Source organism: Phascolarctos cinereus, unplaced genomic scaffold (genome assembly GCF_003287225.1).
Source record: "Phascolarctos cinereus isolate Bilbo 61053 unplaced genomic scaffold, phaCin_HiC Scaffold_9;HRSCAF=440, whole genome shotgun sequence".
Lineage (NCBI taxonomy): Eukaryota > Metazoa > Chordata > Mammalia > Diprotodontia > Phascolarctidae > Phascolarctos > Phascolarctos cinereus.
Window position 1 is genome coordinate 247,750,388 of NW_027556402.1, and position 19,941 is coordinate 247,770,328.

At 37.4% G+C, this 19,941-nt stretch overlaps 2 protein-coding genes across 2 annotated transcripts; both read left to right on the top strand.

Annotated features, from left to right (window-relative positions):
* The first annotated feature begins 3,852 nt into the window (after nt 1-3,852).
* Nucleotides 3,853-4,785, top strand: LOC110199690 (olfactory receptor 5M3-like). The gene has a single exon (XM_020974569.1). The coding sequence runs from the start codon at nt 3,853-3,855 to the stop codon at nt 4,783-4,785; it is 933 nt and encodes a 310-aa protein (XP_020830228.1).
* A 13,117-nt stretch (nt 4,786-17,902) lies between these two features.
* Nucleotides 17,903-18,836, top strand: LOC110199501 (olfactory receptor 5M3-like). Its single transcript, XM_020974393.1, is given in 2 exon segments — nt 17,903-18,682; nt 18,684-18,836. Coding segments are annotated over 2 exon segments (933 nt in total).
* Nucleotides 18,837-19,941: the final 1,105 nt, after the last annotated feature.

Consider the following 19,941-nt stretch of genomic DNA (forward strand, 5'->3'; position numbering starts at 1 on the left):
GCGTAGGAGATACATGATGTTCCACTGATGGTCTCCTTGCTAAGCTCTCTTTCCAGATTTATGAGGAGCTAGCAGTGGATACATGGCTGGGCCTGGAGTCAGGAAACCCTGAAGCCAAATCCAACCTCAAACATTTAGTTCTTTGACCCTGAATAAACTAATTCTCCTCTGTAGGCTTCACGTTTTCCATCTGTAAAATGAGGGGGTTAGACCCAAAGACTTCTAAGTCCCCTGTTGTCTAAGTCTCTTGTGAATCTCTTGTGTGTCCTTGTGAATTGATGAACTGAGAAAACCAAATGGAGAGCACTCCTTTCCCCATGCCATCATTTGGACCATATGTATAGGGCCAATGCAGCCCAAGCTTAAAGAATCATGTACCAAATTAATCTCTGCCACCTAACAGGTAAACAGAAAAATCTCTCTTTAAAAATTGACTGAAAATAGTTGTAATCTTTTAACTCAAGAAAAGAACACTAGATTTAGAATCAAATTCAACTTCTTGCCCTCCCATTCACTAATCATATGACTTTATCAGTTTCATGAAATGTATAATTAGGGGATTGGACTAGATGATTGCTGATGGCCCTTCTCACTGTAGGTGCTGTGATCTTGTGGCAGAAAAGCATATGATGGTCAACAATAAGCCCAGGAAAGGAACAGGCTATCCTACTCATCTTTAAAAGCTCCATAACACATTATGCATAGTAGGTACTAAATAAACTTGTGTTGAATGGACAAATGAATGGAGGGTAAAAGGGAAAAATATCCCATTGCACCTAAAGGGAGATGTTTCTAGACACTCATTGGTACAATTTAAAATAATTCACTATGTCATGCCTCTGTATGATTACAATTCCTATTGGAGAAGCTAAGTATCTCAGTGGATAGACCGCCAGGCCTCCAGTCAAGAAGACTTAGGTCAAAATCAAATCTCAGATATTTGCTAACTCTATGATCCTGGGCATTTCACTGTACCTCTGCCTCAGTTTCCTTACTGTAACATAAGGATAATAGTAGCACCTATCTCACACAGTTGTGAGGATGAAGGAATCTATTTGTAAAATGGAGTCAGGAAACCCTGAAGTCAAATCCAACCTCAAACATTGTCTTGAACATAGTATGCACTTAGAAATGCTAAATCCTTTTCCCCCTCATCCACTGAACATTTATAAAGGGTCTTACTCACTGCCATCTTAAAATAGGTAGTACAATTATAGTAGATTTGTTTTACTGGTGTTGAAATTGAGATCCAGAGCAGTGAAGGGATTTTCCCAAAGTTACACAGCTAAGAAGTATTGTAACCAAAATGTCAACCTTTGCTCTAGACTAAACATACAGAACTTACAGCCAGAAACTTCAGATACACCAGTGGTGCTAATAATCATGGTCAGGAAGGTATGTGCTTTAGCCATTTTGCCACAAAAAGATACTGGGGTTGTTCTGAGCCTAACATCACTATGATACATAGCCTGCTATCACCAGGAGTCTAGGCTGAGCATACAGCATGCCATTATGGAACAAACTATTTATTTCAAGTTGATTAAAAACATTTCTAGTCAGTCAAGGCTATGATGCCACTAGAAAAGTTAATAAGATACATTATAAAAAAGCCCCTGAGGTACAGGTAGTGTGTGTGATGCACTGTATTTGGAAATAGGGAGCATGAGTTCAAATCCCAGTTCTGCTCTTTGATAAACGGGGAACTGTAGACAAGAAACTTAACTCTTCTATGCCTCATTTTCAAAATCTTTTAAAATAAGGAAAGGATAGATTAAGTGATCTCTACTTTTTTTTTTTCTTGCTCTAAATCATCTGAATATATTGTTTATTATGTGATTTATACAAACCATTAAAAAATGGATAATGCCATCCTGGTATCAGTGTAACTGGTATCCAAGTGACCCCTGGATGGCAGAAGCAACATTCTAACAGGAAAGCTTTTTTTTTTCTCCCAGAAGGAAGGACTAAAAGCAATATGCAGAAGTTACAGGGATAAATTTGGCTTTCATGTAAACAAGAAAAAAAACAGCAATCCCTAATGATTGGATTGTGATTGGACCTGTAATTTTATTAATAGTGGAACTCTCTCTAACACGGCAGGTCAGCACTTTCTTTGTCATTGTATTGTTACAGAATTGCCTTGAGCCCTGAGAGGTTACCTGACTTTCTCAGGGTCACAGTATCATTATGGGACAGAAGGGAGACTCAGCCCAATCTTCATGGTTTTGAGGCCATCTCTCTATGGATTACAGGGTAGTAGTAGCATAGTAGTGGTATGGTAGTCACTATACCATACTGCCCGGCCATAATAAGAACTGTTCCTAGATGGAAAGTCATCAGATAGTGAGTGAAGAGATACAATGTGAACATAGGCTACCCCTGCCTCCAAATTCAGTATTCATTCTATTGTTCAATGCTGACTCCCAGGAAATATTTATTCAACTGAATTGACTTGGATTTTTTGAATGTGATTTTTGATGTCTCTCACACTTAAACTCATATTAACTTTAACACAGGCTTATGGCTCTCTCTTTAATACCCTGTTGGACTCTGGCAAATCAATCTGACTCTCTAGGCATTAACTTCTGCATCTGTAAAATGATTGTTTTGGACCAGATGTCACACTTGAAGTCTAAGCTTTGTTCTAGTTCTAAAGTGTAAGGATTGCATTTCCAGTTTTTCATTTTTTCTCAGTTTCTGTCTTTATTTCTCCCTGTCTCCTTTGTTTTCTCTCATAGGTGTGAAAGTAAACTGTTCATCATATAAAAGAAAACAGGTTTTTTTTAAAAAAAATGGCAAAGGATAGAGAAGTGTCTGGAAATTTAGCATCAAATTACACGTAACCTCAAGCAAAAACCTGCAGAAGGAAGTCCCTTCATCTTTCTTAATTACAAAATTGCAGAATCAGTATGAAGGGTCCTTATTTATAAAACAACTGCCCAACGGTTCTTCTAGCCCTACATCTAAAAGCCTGTGCTCATATAAAAACCTAGTATGTACCAACCACTCTGCCAGCCACGGGGCATGCTTAGGTACATACAAAACAGTACCTGAGAATAATGAGTTCACATTTTTATATTCTCTTTGGGACATAGATGCAGGATGGCAATGTATTTTATTATACACAGAGATCAGGAAATACAAATAATTTCAAGGAAAAGAGGAATACCGGCAACTGGAGGCAGGGGTCAAGAAAGGCTTTAAGTAATAGTAAATAGTCAACAAATGTTTATTAAGCACCCACTGTGTGCCAGACACTGTACTGGGGATACCAAAAGAGGTAGAAGCTGCCCCTTCTTTCAAGGAGCTCACAATCTATTAGGTGAGACAATAAGTAAACAAATATATTCAAATAAGCTATATGCAGGACAAGGAGAAAAGAATTAACAGAGGGAAGGCACTAGAATTAAGTGGGGTTAGAAAAGGCTTCCTGTAAGAAATGAGATTTTAGTTGAGGCTTAAAGGAAGCCGGAAGGGCGATATGAAGAGGTAAAGCATTCCCAGCATGGAGGACAAGAAGAGAAAATGCCTAGAGCCAAGAGAAGAAATATCTTGGCCAGGAAACAGAAAGGGAGCCAGTGTCATCAGATCAAAGAGTACTTTATACTGCACATAGTAGGCTATGACTCTGCTGAGACTTTTAGGGCTGAGAATAAATAAAAGGGAGATGGGTGGGTGGGTGAGCAGTAATGGAAGAAAAAAAGCAACAGGAGAGGCATTAAGAGAAAATGTATTAGAAAAAAAGATACTAGAGAGTACAACTAATGGCTTCTTTATTGTTATTGATTACTTCTCTTTGTCTTATTGGGAATCACAGATTCATTCATCTTCCTCTGGGTCTGATTTGAGAAAATGCTCAATTTCACTGATGTGACCAAATTCATTCCTTTGGGGTTGACCAGTCGTTGGGAATTACAGGTACTCTTCTTCATTGTTTTCTTATTGGTCTACATTATCACTGTCATTGGTAACATAGGCATGATTATATTAATCCGAGTCAGTCCCCAGCTCAGCAGTCCCATGTACTTTTTCCTCAGCCACCTGTCTTTTGCAGATGTGTGGTTCTCCTCCAATGTCACTCCAAAAATGTTGGAAAATTTGTTCTCTGAGACTAAAACAATTTCCTACATAGGTTGCTTAGTACAATGTTTTTTCTTCATCTTCTTGGTCCATGTGGAAGTCTTCATCCTGGCAGTGATGGCCTTTGATCGTTACATGGCAATTGGAAATCTTTTGCTCTATGGTAGCAAGATGACAAGAAATGTCTGTATGGGACTTATCTCTTTTCCTTACCTCTACAGATTCTTTGTTAGCCTGATCTCAACTCTGTGGACCTATGGCTTGTACTTCTGCAGAAACATTGAGATCAACCACTTCTATTGTGCTGATCCACCACTCATCAAAATGGCCTGTGCTGGAACTCACATTAAAGAATACACAATGCGTACACTTGCTAGGCTTAATTTCTCATACTCTCTGTCTGTCATTTTTGTCTCATATATATTCATTCTTATTGCCATCATTCAGATGCAATCTGCAGAAGGGAGGCAGAAGGCCTTTTCCACCTATGGATCTCATTTGACAGCTGTAATCATCTTTTATGGCACACTGTTCTTCATGTATCTCCGCACCCCCACAGAGGAGTCTGTAGAACAGGGAAAAATGGTGGCCGTGTTTTATACCACCATTATCCCTATGTTGAACCTGATGATCTATAGCCTTAGGAACAAGGATGTGAAAGAGGCTATGGGCAAAGTCATCACCAGAATGTGTCTAACAAAATGAGAGAAAAACCTGTCATTCCACTTTTACAAGCCACTGGCATTTAGGAAACATTAATGCAATTATGTTGTACTGAGTCTTCATAGATATTTTGACAGTGGAAAAGTTCCCACTACAACCTGGGCTACAGAGAAAGTCACTGAGTAAATACTTTTAAATGAATTCTACTGCAAAATAACCAAATTTTGTGGAAAGGAAGACCTGTTTTCTAGCTAGTTCCTTTCTAACTGTTCTTATGAAACCCCATTATGAAAATGTGTGAACCCCTGTGTTTCCCCTGCTTTACATTTCATTGGGCACCTTCTCCATTAGGACTCATAGTAGAATTCAATAGGCAGTATCTGAAGTAAACCTGGATTCTATTTTCAGAATTGGCACAATAAGTCAAAATGAGGTCACTCAAATTTTATTTTCCTGCAGAAGGAATAATGTCATAGAGAGGGCCAGATTCTTGACCATATTTAGACATCCATACCATATTGAACATGTTATTTAATAAGATCTGAATAACAAATACTATATAGTGAAAGTTTTCTAGGATATATATATATATATATATATATATATATTGCATATGTGTATATATATATATACATATATGTGTGTGTAAAACTGTTATACCTAATAATTAACTATATAGACAGCATTTTTACATAAATATATATTATAATCTAATTCCTATCACTGTTATTGTCATCATAATTCTTGCCTTATTTTTACTACAGTCATTCAAATTTACCTAGCTCTTTAAAACTTATATGGTACTTTCCCCCCAAGAAACCCCTGAAGTGGGTAAAGTAAGCATTATTAACCTCATTTTATAGATGTGGAATAGAAAGCTGAAATTGGCAAGTACAACTGCCTGTGGTCATGTGGCTAAGAAGTGATTGAGCTGACACTGAGACACAGATATGTGACCCCCCAAACAAGTCTCAGTCTGCTCTTTACTACATCTTCCTGCCTTTCTAGTGCAGCAAATCAGAAGATAACAGCTCTGAAATCCTCCTCATACCTGGATTCTAAAGCACATTTAATTTCTAATTGGATGGCATCAGAAAGCCAAGATGAGTGATGAGACAGAGCCTTAATCCACAACTTCTTCATAGATAAGTGTCAGGAAAGAAACAGCATTTAAAAATCTAATTTTCTATTCTTTAAAAAATATATTGTGTTCTGTCTGGTATCTAAGCTTTTTAGAAAATAGTCCAGGGAGGAGAAAACATTTTACTAAAGCAGCTGTATCATAAGATAAACTGATTCATGAATACTTAACCTAAAAGTTTGCTATAAACTGATGACATCAATAATCTCAATTTGTAAATAATACAAAATATTCTCCTGTTCTCCAAAGGATCTGCCATCATTGATTTGTTATTCTCTCAGATAATGCACATTGCTACGCATATACTTGCCGGTCCTGTTAACTCTCATCCACATCTTTGTATACATTTCTCTCAGTGGGTCCGTTCAACATACAGGGGCTGGAGGAGCGGAGGTATTCCTTAGTGTCTCTTAATAGCTCAAGAATACAAGTGAAGGATATAGGCTTTTCATGAATTATATCTCAATCCTGCCAGGTAAAGCACTCATTTTCTTTTTCAGTAAAAAAATGTTCTTGATAATATCCTTTTATACTATAATCCCAATGCATTTCCTTGTTCATAATGTTTTCCAAAGTAGCACGGGTTTGGCCCATGTCCAGCTCCCTTAAGATGGAGCTGAGGCACTGACATAGAAGAGTACAGGACTCCTATCTCCTAGGACCAAGATACAGAAGGCCTGGCATCCCTCACCTGTGTGCCTGCGTCTTAGCACATTTGAGTGTGCACAAAACCTCCTTTTCACGAGCTTACACACATACACACATATACAGTATATACACACATGTATGCATGTGTGTATATAATGTATATATAGATATGTGTTTTTAATATGTGTGTACAAATAATCTTTTGGGCATTTAGAATATGTGTGTATGAATATGTATATAAAATATATGATGTGTAAATATACACACAAATACACACACACATATATATAACCGTGTGTCTACACACAATATATACACACACTATAATGTAAGCGTATATGTATATAGTAAGTACAACATAATGTATATATAAAATATATAGTATATGTGATATATTGTACACTGTATAATTTTATATGTACTATACTCACTATAAAGAATATATGTAAATATATATGTGCACATAAATATGTATACAACCATCTTATTTTATTGTGCTTTGCTTTATTGTGCTTTGCAGATACTGTGTTTTTGTTTGTTTACAAACTAATTATTTATATCAACTCTATGTCAAATAAGTCTATCCTCACCATTTTTCCTATAGCATTTGATCACATCATGTCTCTATGACACATTTTGGTAATTCTAGCAATATTTCAGTCTTTTTCATTAATATTATATCTGTTGTGGTGATCTGTGATCAGTGATCCTTGCTGTTATAATTGTAATTGATTGGGGCACCAAAAACCACTGCCACATAAGATAGAGCACTTAATCGGTAAATGTTGTTTGTGTTTTGACTACTCCACCAAGTGGCTGTTCCCTCATCTTTCTTCTTCTCCTCTGGCCTTTATATTCCCTGAGACGCAAAGATATTGAAGAATATTGCATAAACTTAGTTGATAAAGCATCAGCAGGGCTTAAGGGGCTTGACTCCTATTTTGAAAAAAGTTCTGTTGTGCGTAAAATGCTATCAAACAATACTGCATGCTACAGAGAAAAACTTCATGAAAGGAAGAGTCAATGGATGAGACAAATTTCATTGTTGTCTTATTTTAAGAAATTGACACAGCCATCCCAGCCTTCAGCAGCTACTACACTCAGTCGGCAGCCAGTAGCATGGAAGCAAGACTCCCCATCATCAAAAAGATTACTACTTGCTGAAGGCTCAGATAATGTTTAGCATTTTTAGCAATAAATTATTTTAAATTAAGGTATGTATATTTTTTAGGCATAATAATGTTACACACTCAACAGAGCACTGAAGTACATACATGATTTTATGTGCATTGAAAAACTAAAAAACAATTTGTTCAACTTGCTTTATTGTAATTTTTGCTGTTGTTGTTATGGCCTGGAACAGAACTTATGATATCTCCAAGGTATGCCTGTGTATATTATAACACACACACATACACACACACTCAAAGTCAAACTCTTTAAGTAGTTGAGGTCTTGACATCCTTGGGGCATTGATATGATCACTACTATGTTATGTATGACCTGGAGTATATGCAGGACATTGCCATCTCTAAGGCATCCCTTTATCATCTTGAACTGTACAATTTCACATCCAGCACAGAATTAAGATACGAAATGTTAATGTAAGCAAAAACAAAATGGAGATTTATTTTAAATGTGTCCCTACTCATAGCCATTTAAATTATGGAACAATGCCACCATAGCAACAAATTATTCTGATATAGTATAAAACAGTAGAAGTGTGGTAAAATGAAAACATCAGTGCATTTATGAACCAAGCTTAGAAGCCTAATCCTGACGCTTCTGTGACCCAAATCAAGCAACTTTCTCTGGGTGAGCGCCAATTTTGTCATCTGGGGAATGGGGAAGTTGTACAAAATAGTAAGTAAGGCCTTTTCTAGGTCTAAAGATCCGTTTTGATTCTGTATATGTTTGCGTATATGTACTCATGTATATACCTGTTTGTACACATGTACAATGTATATGTGTAGGTGTATGTATTTGTATACATATATACCCACTAAAACACGACCTCCTCGCAAACAGAGATTATTTCATCCATTCTCACTAAGACATAATCAAGACATAAATTATTTGATTGATTAATTAATTGATTCTGATCCATGGAAAATATTTTGGCATCTACAAAATACCGTTTTACTCCTAACCTCTCAGCAATTCCATATAATGTTGGGGAGAAAAGAGAAAAGAGGGCAGAGACATTTGGTTGAAAGCAAATATAAAGAGGATTCTCTAGGGTTTTGTGTGGGGCTTATAGTGGAATGATAATGTTGTGCCTCCTCTTTTTATCACCAATGCATATATAGCCTTTTTATGGTCAATGCCTTAGCCATGGTAATCTCAATGGGTACTGTGCAATTGACTCTAGTGATGTTCCCTTTCAGTAGGCAATCTGTGGCTCCCGATGATATTGTGAGATTTCAAATTATTTTTTTTTCATCATTCCACCTAACAGCATCCTACAGAAGGCATTTCTTGATTTTTCCAGTGGTGACTCTCAACCCCCTAACTGTATTCTTTCTAAGACGCAATGTAGCATAGTAGATAGCAAGCCAACTTTGGAGTCAGAAAGAGCTGGGTTCAAGTCTCGCCTCTGTTACCTGTTGTCTCTGCAACTCTGAGAATGGTAGTGATTCTCTCAATGCTCCAGGAAACTCTCTAAGACTCCAAATTATAATAGGGAACTAATTTAATCACTGATATCTTTTGTGTTTATAAATCTATTGGAAATAAAATTTTTCAGAGATAAATGTAAAGATACACACATGTTTTTTGCATGTCAGTTGGTATCTGCTTTCATTGACTTATTCTATAATTTGTTTTCAACAGTAGGATTGTAATGCCTGATTGGAGCTAACCAGATTGGGAAGCATCGAAGGTGTATATGAAAATAATGGTCACTTACTAATCCCAGACTTCAATTGGATTCTGTGATTTTTCTGGTCCCCTCCAGTTTGAACATTTTGTGTTCTGTGATTCTACAAGAAGACAATTACCAGGAATTAAACATCCCATGGTGATATGTCTTCAAAATCAAGAAAAGGGAGGCCATATATGTACATATAGGTATGTGTGCATGTATGTATATATGTTGCAGGTATGCATGCATATATACTTATACATGTGTTCACACACAAATGTATACATGTATACATATGTGGGTATGTGCATGCATGCATATATGTATACATATACACATGTATGCATATATAGGTATGTGTATATACACACATATACAAATATACATATATACAGCAATAGACTCAAGGATGTAGTTTCATTTTCATGAAGAGATTTTTAAAGAAAACTATCAGGGTGCATTTAGCAACAGGAGAGTCCCTGGATTTTTAAAAGAAAATAGTTTCATATTTTCCTATAGCTGGAAGAAACTTAAGAGGCCCCTTAACCCAACTAGTTTGCAATGTAAAGTATATTTATAGATCCATTTGGGAAAAAAATAAATAACTAACAAGTGAGTTTCGATACTAGAACATATGATTTCTAGGGAATAATACATCATAGTCATCACACCACAGATATATTTACTGTTATTGCAGCTGATATTATTTAAAAAAAAATCCAAAACCAGATTGCTTGACATCTGTTTCTTCCATTAATCTTCCTTTTATAGGAACATAGGAGGAAGATAATTGAGAGAGTCCTTGTGAATCAGTTTATCATGGCTAAAGGCGGTGACAGGACTTGTCTGGTATGGAAAGCCCTTGAGACATAGGCCCCTGAGAGCTGAGCACACACTGTGAACAATGAGACCTCCCAATAATGAAGTACTGGCCAGCCATCTGCCGGTGCAGAATAGTTAACTCCTATCCTATGGGTCCCCTCTGAAAATTCTGCATATACACTTCGGGTCTCTTTCCCAAGTTAGATATCCTGTAGGAAAGCTGAATTCCTACTCTGTAACCCATTACGACTACCCCAAACTCTGGCCTCCTTCCCTTCCCTATCACAAAGATTCATGTCCAAGGTATTTAGCATCCAATCTACATCCAAGGTAACACTGACTTGGAACAGAGGTCGTGGAAGGTAGCCTGAAGGAGGTTCCAAAAGGAGTGTATAGGCCCTCACTGGTTTTTTAAAGTGTAATTTAGCATACTCATCTTCAGTCAAACAAGACTCTCAGTTATTCCATAGATATAACAAGTCTCTATCCCATCTCACTCAATCATTCACCTTCAAAGATCATGGATTTGAAATTGCAAGGGACTTTAGAGGCTACAAAATTGAATCATCTCTGTGCGCAGAGGAAAGTAAGCCCAAGCTTTCCACCACCTTTGACATGCTTTCTCTACTCATCTCTGCTGCTTACTATCTTTCTTGTATTTCTTCAAGGCTCACAAAATGTGACCAGGAATTTTTTTTTTTTTATTATGGGCATGATAGCATTATTTCAAAATTCCCCACTCACACCTTTCCCAATTATTCCCCTCTATAACTCAGGTAGCAGGTTATACGAATTCATCTAAAGTTGACTTTCCTTCATCTCCCCATTTCTTTTGTTGGGGTCACCAGAGAGATATCATTTTCAGTGAATTCTTTTCTTTTGGCCAATCCCCTTTCTCCATGAGCCCAAGAGGGTGACAGTTTGGACTATGGCTCCTGATCTTAAACTAAAGTAGTCATGTTTTTGGCCAGTCAGTGCGGGGTACAGGTAGGAATTTGTGCTCCTGCGGAGGCAGTTACATGGATAAATGGGCTTATTCAGTTATTGGATGGAAGTGGGAAGGTATTGCATTAATGACATTTACTGTTAAAAGCACAAGGTAGGATTGTAAGGAACATTGCCTCTAGGGCTAAAGGACTGAGAAACATCGCATTTTGTGAAAATTCATGTTTTATATTTTCATAAACTCATGGATTCAGAGCTTGAATACACTTTAGAAATCTGCTAATTTTACAGTTGGTGAAATTGAGGGTGGAGAAGTAAAGTATCTGAACATTGCACACACTAGTAAAAGGCAGAATCTAGCTTCAAACAAACTTTAGCTGGCTCTAGTCAGTTTTTCCCCCACTAATCACAACTGCCTAGGGTCCCTCTCATCTCCGATTTGTTTTTTCATTCAAAGGTCCTTTTCAGCTCCTACATTCTATGATTTAATGTTTCATCCAGTTCCAAGGGCCTAACCCAGTTCTGACATTCTCTCTTTTATAATTCTCTAAAGTAAACCAAAAGCATATTTTCCTTAAATAAAATAATGCCAGCCCAGTGTACACTCCCAGCACATACATACACTAATAACTATTTGAACGGTGGGGGGAGGACCTAAAATCCTTAAAATATCTCATTAAAAACAAACAAAAAAAAACTATGGCTAGAGTGATAATCATTTCCCCCAGGATGGCTCCACAAGAGTATTTCCTAGATGTCCTGGAGAAATGCTTCAGGGAGAAGTCTTCAGCAAGCCCCTCCTCATTCCTCATTTATATATACTTCCAAATCCCTTATTTACCACTTATACATTGCTCGTGTGAAGCTATTGAAAATATCATTCTTCTCCCACAGGTAAATCCAGTATCAGACTTATATCTCTTCCTTTCCTTCTCTACACTGAAATTGATTCATTCAAAAATGACTTATTTACTGCTTTGTCAGCTCCATAGATTTAGGATACTTAATCTGGAAGGGATTTTACAGGTCACTTAGTTCTACCTTTCATTGTGCAGATGAAAAAGTGAAGGCAGAGGATAATAGTGAGGGCAGGAGAAAGAACCCCAGATTCGAATAACAAGACCTGCGCATTCATCCTGGCTCTCTATAGCACAGTGAAAAGAACATTGGATCTAGAGGTAGAGGGCTTGGCTTCACATCCAATCTACATGATTTACTATCTACATGACTTGGGGAAAGATTCAACCACTCTAGGCCTCAGTTTCCTCATTTTAAAATGAAGTAGTTAGATTAGATGAACTATGTGGTTCTTTGCAGCTACACATCTATTGTGTTATCATCCTGTGACTCACTTTCAAGTCTCAGCTCTACCACTTGCTACCCAAGTGAGCAGAGAGGGTGGTGGCAGCTAGGTGGCACAGTGGATAGAGTGCCAGGGCCTGGATTCAGACAGATTCATCCTGAGTTCAAATCTGGCCTCAGATACTTACTAGCTTTGGGCTCCTGGCAAGACACTTAACCCTCTTTGCCTAAGTTTCCTCTTCTGTAAAATGAATTAGAGAAGGAAATGGCAAACCGTTCCAGTATCTTTGCCAAGAAAACCCCTCAGGAGGTCACAAAGAGTTGGACACAATTCAAAAGTGACTGAACAGCAGCCACAGCACCCTTATGTGTGGCCTGGCAAATCATGCAACTTCTCTGGGCAAATTCTCCAGGCTAAACAATAAAGGGTTTCGATGAGATGGTCTTTGGGGTACTTGGCCAATTCTCAACAGGATTGGTATGGGGATCAAATGATACACGGAAAGGACATTGTACTATGAATTGAACAGTGCTATATAAATACTAACTTTTACTATGATGACTTTTAGGAACGGTTGAAACTAAAACAAGAACAACAAGGACAACCACAGACAGCAATGATAACAGTTTCAAGCCTTAGTCATTGTGGAGCCCAGACTTTCTTTAGAAACCAAGGTCTGGGGAGGCAGCATGCCATTTCCTTGCTCTGAGCCTCAGTGTCCTTATTTGTAAAATGACGAACTAGATGATCTCTAAAGATCTTTCCAGGCCAAAATTCCACTTCAAAACTATGAAGCCCAGCATTCCTGACTTTTAATCCAGTACACTTCCCACTCTATCATATTTTTCTGTGGATTGTTATTGGTATCTGTCTGTGAGGTTAACAGAAGACTTTTTTTTCCTATGGAATTTAAAGGAGACATATTGTTTCTCTGGTCATTGTCAAATTTTGTTCTAAAGAGTTTGACAGAATGTGTCTTATTTTGTTTTGCTAAGCCTAAGTACTACTCCTGTTCCCACCTCCTCTCTTATTAAATAACCACAATTCATACTATGCTTGAAATAATAGAGGAATAAAATGGGAATAGTTATGTGTATGTATAGCACCCTGCTCAAATTGGTGTTTATTGTTTGTTTGAATATCGACAAGTTATTCATAGAAAATGCCAGGAGACCCTTGTGGCACCAAAAACTGTTTTCCACAAAACGTAATTATATTTTCCCCCATCACTTGCCCCTCTCTGAGGGTCATTCCTCCCACTCTGTTTCTGCCCTTTGTGGTTGTATTGCAGAGGGCTGGCTTGCCAGCCACCTGCCTTTTGCCTTGATTACAATCTGAATACTTATGAGTTTGTTTGTTTCCCTATCTTTTCAGTCTGGCCTATTAGACAATTATTTCTCATTTCCACCTTCCTTAACACTAAATTCTGTCCTCAGAGTGATTTCCAAGACAGCCACATCCTCCCGGTTCTTTAGTTCTGAAAACAGCAGGTATTTCTTTATTAGAATACAGGAGAGCATAGGTTGAGATTGAAGAGGCATATTTAGTCTATTAAGGGAAATCTTGCCAACATTTTGTCCTTTCCCAAAGGGGAATGGGCTGCTGCTGAGGTAGTGGCTTTAGAAGCTAGAAGCTAGAAAACCACTGCTTGGGTATGTTGTACTGGAGATTGCCTGTAGGTATGAATTTGACTAAATAGGCTGTGAAGCTCTCTCAAATTCGAAGATACTGACATTCTTCAAGTGAGTGTGCATGTGTGTGTGAGCACGTGTTAAAGCTGGAGTAATAAAACTTTAGTCATTTAGGAATCCAGACACCTCAATATTTGAAATATGTATATGAATATATATTTATGTATTACATGTATATACACATCTCTGCATGTTTGTACATACAGAGACAGAGACAGGTAGACATAGGGAGACTAGGTTAGGCAAAATAAGCTGTATGTGTGTTTATATATCTATATATAAATAACTTTATAAATCATTCTAGATCTGCTCATTGAATTTTGCATAGGAGAGAGAGACAGAGACAGAGACTGAAACCGTGACAGAAAATACTCATATAAATACACACACATGCTCATAGAGATCTTGCCCCAACTGGAGGTCATAGTGGAGGAGAAAAGACAGAAATAGGGTCAAAGACAGAGGAGAGGTGGGCCCGAGACACAGTATATAGGGCAGAGGTGCTATATGTAAGTGTACACATATATTTGCATATATGCATACATAGACATATACACACATATAAACACATATATGAGTACGCATGTACATAAACTATGTGGGTTTAGAAACAATAAAAGCATATGTATATGTATATATGTGTGTGTGTATGTAAATGTATCTATTTATGTGTATATAATTATAGTGTATCCAGCCAAACCCATATATATGAGGAATCCCCACAAACAAGAAATTATTTTCTACCCTCTAATGGAAGACGTACAAAGAACCTGAAAAATAAAAAACACTACTTTTTATGGCGATTCATCCCTCCTTTTGCTGTTGTTCAGTCATTTTTCAGAAGTGTCCAACTCTTTGTGATCCCATTTGGGGTATTCTTAGCAAAGGTACTGGAGTGGCTTGCTATTTCCTTCTCTAGTGCATTATGGCAAACAGAAGTTAAGTGATTTAGGGTTAAGATTGCTCAGTCACGTAAATAATAAGTGTCTAAGGCTGGAATTGAACTCAGGTCTTCCTGACTCCAGGCCCAGCACTCTATCTACTGCATCACCTAGCTGCCCTGCCCTCTTTTAGGTTGCTCTATTTTAAAGGTTCTTCACCTTTGTTTTGTGTGTAGTAGACTCCTTGAGCAGTCTGGTGAATTCTATGGACTCCTTCTTAGAATATAATTTTTAAAGGCAAAATATCAAGTAAAATAAAACAATAAGGTTATTAAGGAAATCAATTACTTCAAAATACAGTACATGCATGTGTGCATGTGTGTGTGTGTTTGTGATGAGTTCAAAAAACCCAGGTTAAGAATCCCTGGTCCAATTATTGGAATTCTCCTCCTTCCAATAAGCCTAGATCTACCTCTTGCAACTTCCAACCATGTAAAAGCATGCATTGTGCTTCGGTGGAAATTGCCTCCTCTAGACCCAAAGCTGTGTAGTCTCCGTTGAAGGATAGAAAAACAGATCCCTGCTCAGTTTTGCTCTCCAAGAAGTAAGTAGTCCATGAACAAAGAGATAATGCATAATCATCCAATACACAGGAAATATCCCATTCAAGGACATTTGAAGGAGATGGAAGAAAGGGTAGGCATCTGTAGGCCCTTCTGGCCTTGTCCTTGGTCTTGCTTCCATGTGTAACATGATGAGAGTAAGGCAGGAAGCAGCCAGTCAAAGAGTTTTTCTTTACACAAATTGCTTTGAAAATGAGCTCCTTCATATATGCATGTCATAGTCAAAAGAACAATGGGTTGGATTCATAAAATGTGGTTCTTACTTGCTGTTCTGCATTTTAACAGACTTTGGGCAAGTCACTTAGCTTCTCTGGATTTCAGCTTCCTTCTTTGTTAAACCAGAGCGATGCATAAGGTGATATCTAAGATACCCAGAATTTCTTCTTTTTCTAACATTCCATGATGAACTGATACATTTGTCCACTATGAGCCCAAGGACTATTTTATGGATGTACTTCTTTGCAAAAGCCACAAAAATAGAATTCTCAAGAATTGCCTCCAATTTTACAGAGTAATTGAATCATGAACTTGGTCCATGAAGCCACACAAACACAGAGAGATGATCAGTCACAAAGTGGGCTGCACCCAAGAAAAAAAACAGAGAGATAATCTCAGCAATAGTGCACAAAAGTCAATTATCTCACTTAATTTCTGGAGTGGAAAAGTAAAAAATCGGGCCTTGCTCTCAGAGACATATAAATATATGCATGTATATATGTATGCATATGTATATGTGCACACATATGTATATATGCATCATTTTGAAGACATCAGTCAAATTACTTTTGACAATTATCTCCTTTTACTTCATTTTGCCTGAGTAGTTGTGCCTAGTGTACTATCTTTTCTGTCTCTATTTCCATTAAAATATCTATCCATCTGTTAATCTAGCTATAGTTAAATCCTTGCCACTCCTATAGGCAAGGTTGATGTGGGGTTTCAGAAAACTTCAACATTTAATGATAAGTTGGTATGAAAAACAAGAAAACAGGGTACTAGGAAAACAAGGGCAGTCAGCCTATACTGCATGGCAATGTAGGACTATCATAGGCTAATTGCACGTACATGAGCCTAACACTTTTTCCTAATATGAATTATGGAGGCTATCCATTCTCCCTTTAATTGACTCCCTCAGCCATCCTCCGGCAACGTGGGGCACGCCAAAATGAGAACGCCAGTATTACTGTTTGCACTTTGTGCCTTGTGTTGTGCTCTGTTAATCCATGTTACTCAGCTCAGTACTATGTTAAGGATAAAATGGGAGTAGAAGACACACTTCATCAACTTAAGGCATTCAAAGTTCTGTTGGGTAGACCCAGCACAAATAGAATGAGCAGCATGTTTTAACTGGACCTGGAATTTTAAGAATTGGATGTGTCTTCTAAAAGTTCATTTTCTGGAACAAAAAGCTTGGATGGACTACCCTTAACTATTGCTCTACGTTCTTGGAAATAAATGCATACATTTTGGGCTCAGTTCAAATCTCCCTGCTCCCACAGGTGGATTTTTCTTTATTCCCTCCAGCTCCTAGTTTTCCACTTTTACGGTTCATTCCAGTATATTTTGTTCGTATACTGTCTCCCCATTGTTATAATTTAAGCTCTTTGAGGGCAGAGACTGTCTTTTTTGTCCTTCTTTATATCCCTAGTACTCAGCATGGTTCCAGGAACATAAGAAGTTAATAAATGCTTGGTGTCTTAACTTGTCTAAATAAATATAGAAAATCAGGCAAAAAAAAATCTGATTTGGAAAAATAAAATAATTTTTCTATGAAATTTATATGAGCCATTTATGAAACTAGCTCTGTGACCCCTAAGAAGTCAAAAATATTATTTTTTCAGTGAAACATGAGAGATACAAAAAGTTAAGAGGAATAAATTTATGAGATTTCAAAAGCAGAATATTTTATAAATTGAGGGTGTTTACTAATTGAGGGTATGTACTATGCTTCCACAAACATCTTTTAAAATGATATTTTTTTCAAATATTTTTGTATTTATACTGTGAAAGTTTTTGATGTTTTCTCAAGAATGAAGTTAATCCCATTTTTCAGTCTTTGTTACTGTGATTCATTAATATTGTTGAAGGTATTGGGATAAAAACACCCCAAAAGAGACACAAACAAGTGGAGCTGAGGCAATATTTAGAAAAAATGTAAATGAAGAATGAAATAATTGTTGGTGTCTTTATCTCATTAGGCAACACAGATCACTAGATCTATATCATGTCCAGATTTGAGAAAATGCTCAATTTCACTGATGTGACTGAATTCATTCTTCTTGGACTGACAAGTCATCGGGAATTACAAGTTATCTTCTTTGTCATCTTTCTAATAGTTTATGTAATCACCATTGTGGGAAATGTGGGCATGATTATACTAATCAAGGTCAGTCCCCAGCTCAGCAGCCCCATGTACTTTTTCCTCAGCCACCTGTCTTTTGTGGATGTGTGGTTCTCCACCAACGTCACCCCCAAAATGCTGGAAAATTTGATATCAGAGACTAAAACCATTTCCTATGCCAGCTGTTTAGTTCAATGCTTTTTCTTCATTGCCCTTGTCCATGTTGAAGTCTTTATCCTGGCTGTGATGGCCTTTGATCGTTACATGGCCATTGGTAACCCTTTGCTCTATGGTAGTAAAATGTCAAGATTTGTGTGTATCCGGTTGATCTCTTTCCCATATATCTATGGCTTCCTCACTAGTTTGGCAGCAACATTGTGGACTTACGGGTTGTATTTCTGTGGGAATATTGAAATCAACCACTTCTACTGTGCAGACCCTCCACTTATCAAAATGGCCTGTGCTGGCACATATGTAAAGGAGTATACAATGATCATACTGGCTGGTATTAACTTCACATACTCCCTCTCTGTCGTAATTATTTCTTATCTGTTTATTCTCATTGCTATCCCCCGAATGCATTCCGCAGAAGGAAGGAGGAAAGCTTTCTCCACCTGTGGATCCCACTTGACAGCTGTTGTTATATTTTATGGGACTCTCATCTTCATGTATCTCAGGCGCCCCCACTGAGGAGTCAGTGGAACAGGGGAAAATGGTGGCTGTGTTTTATACCACAGTAATCCCCATGCTCAATCCCATGATCTACAGCCTAAGGAACAAAGATGTGAAAGAGGCCATGACCAAAGTGATAAGCACAGCATGTTTAGCCAAATAAAAATAGCCTCTGTCTTCTTCAGTTCTATGAACATTTGAGCTTGATGGGGTGATGTGTATGTGTGGGAGGGAAGTCACCATGATTCACTAGATTTTTGTAGTATCATTTTGGGGGATAGGGAAGAAATAGTGGAGAATGTAACTATTTAAGTTCCACAGAAGGCATCTGTAATGACCACCAATAGCCTCTTCCACAAATGTTAACAATCGAAGTCCATAAAGCTCTAGTGTGAAAAACCCTATACAGACTGTAGTCACCAAACACTTATTAAACACCTAATATGTGCCAGGTACTGTACTAAACATTGGAGGGTACATAGAAAGGCCAAAAAGGGAAAAAAAAATGTTCCTGCCCTTAAGGAGCTCTCAGTCTAACGGGAAAACTATGTGATCAAACATGCACAAATTATATTGTGAATATGGATGTGAAAAACTGAAGATAATCACAGAGGGAAAGTACCAACATTAAAGGGAACCAGAAAAGACTTCCTGTATAATGTAGGATTTTAACTGGTACTTGAAGTAAGCCAAGAGCTGGAGATGCAGAGGGAGAGTATTTTGAACATATTGAATATCCAATGATAATGCCTAGAATTGGGAGGTTGAGTTTCTTGTGTGGTGAACAGAAAAAAACTCAGGTGTTGTTTATGATAGGATGTGTGGAAGAAGGAAAAGTTTGAGAAGACTGGAAAGGTAGGAACAGGCCAACTATTGCAAAGCTTTAAAAGCAAAGGATTTTAGATTTGATCTTGAAAATAATGGGAAGGCGTGGAAGCTCATTTCTTAAAAAAAAATAATGATCAGTATGTTATTTTATAATATTTATTTCTAGATATATCCCTCCTCTTATAGAAATTCCCTTGTAACAAATATTTGAAGGGACACAAAAAAAAAGGGTCAGGGAAACAAGCCAATACATCTACCACATCTGAGAGCACATGCACCCTTTCATACCTATGGTTTACTTTCTTCTCAGTTAGGAGGAGAATTTTTCCCCAACTCTTCTCCAAATCCAAACTTAATCATAATAATTATAGGGCACATACTTTTATTTTGTTGCTCCTTCCTTTATTATTATAATCGTTGTGTAAATTTCATGTATCAAA

Bases quoted from the DNA above. Each gene is read 5' to 3' on its own strand.
- LOC110199690 (XM_020974569.1), top strand. From the start codon at position 3,853: ATGCTCAATTTCACTGATGTGACCAAATTCATTCCTTTGGGGTTGACC.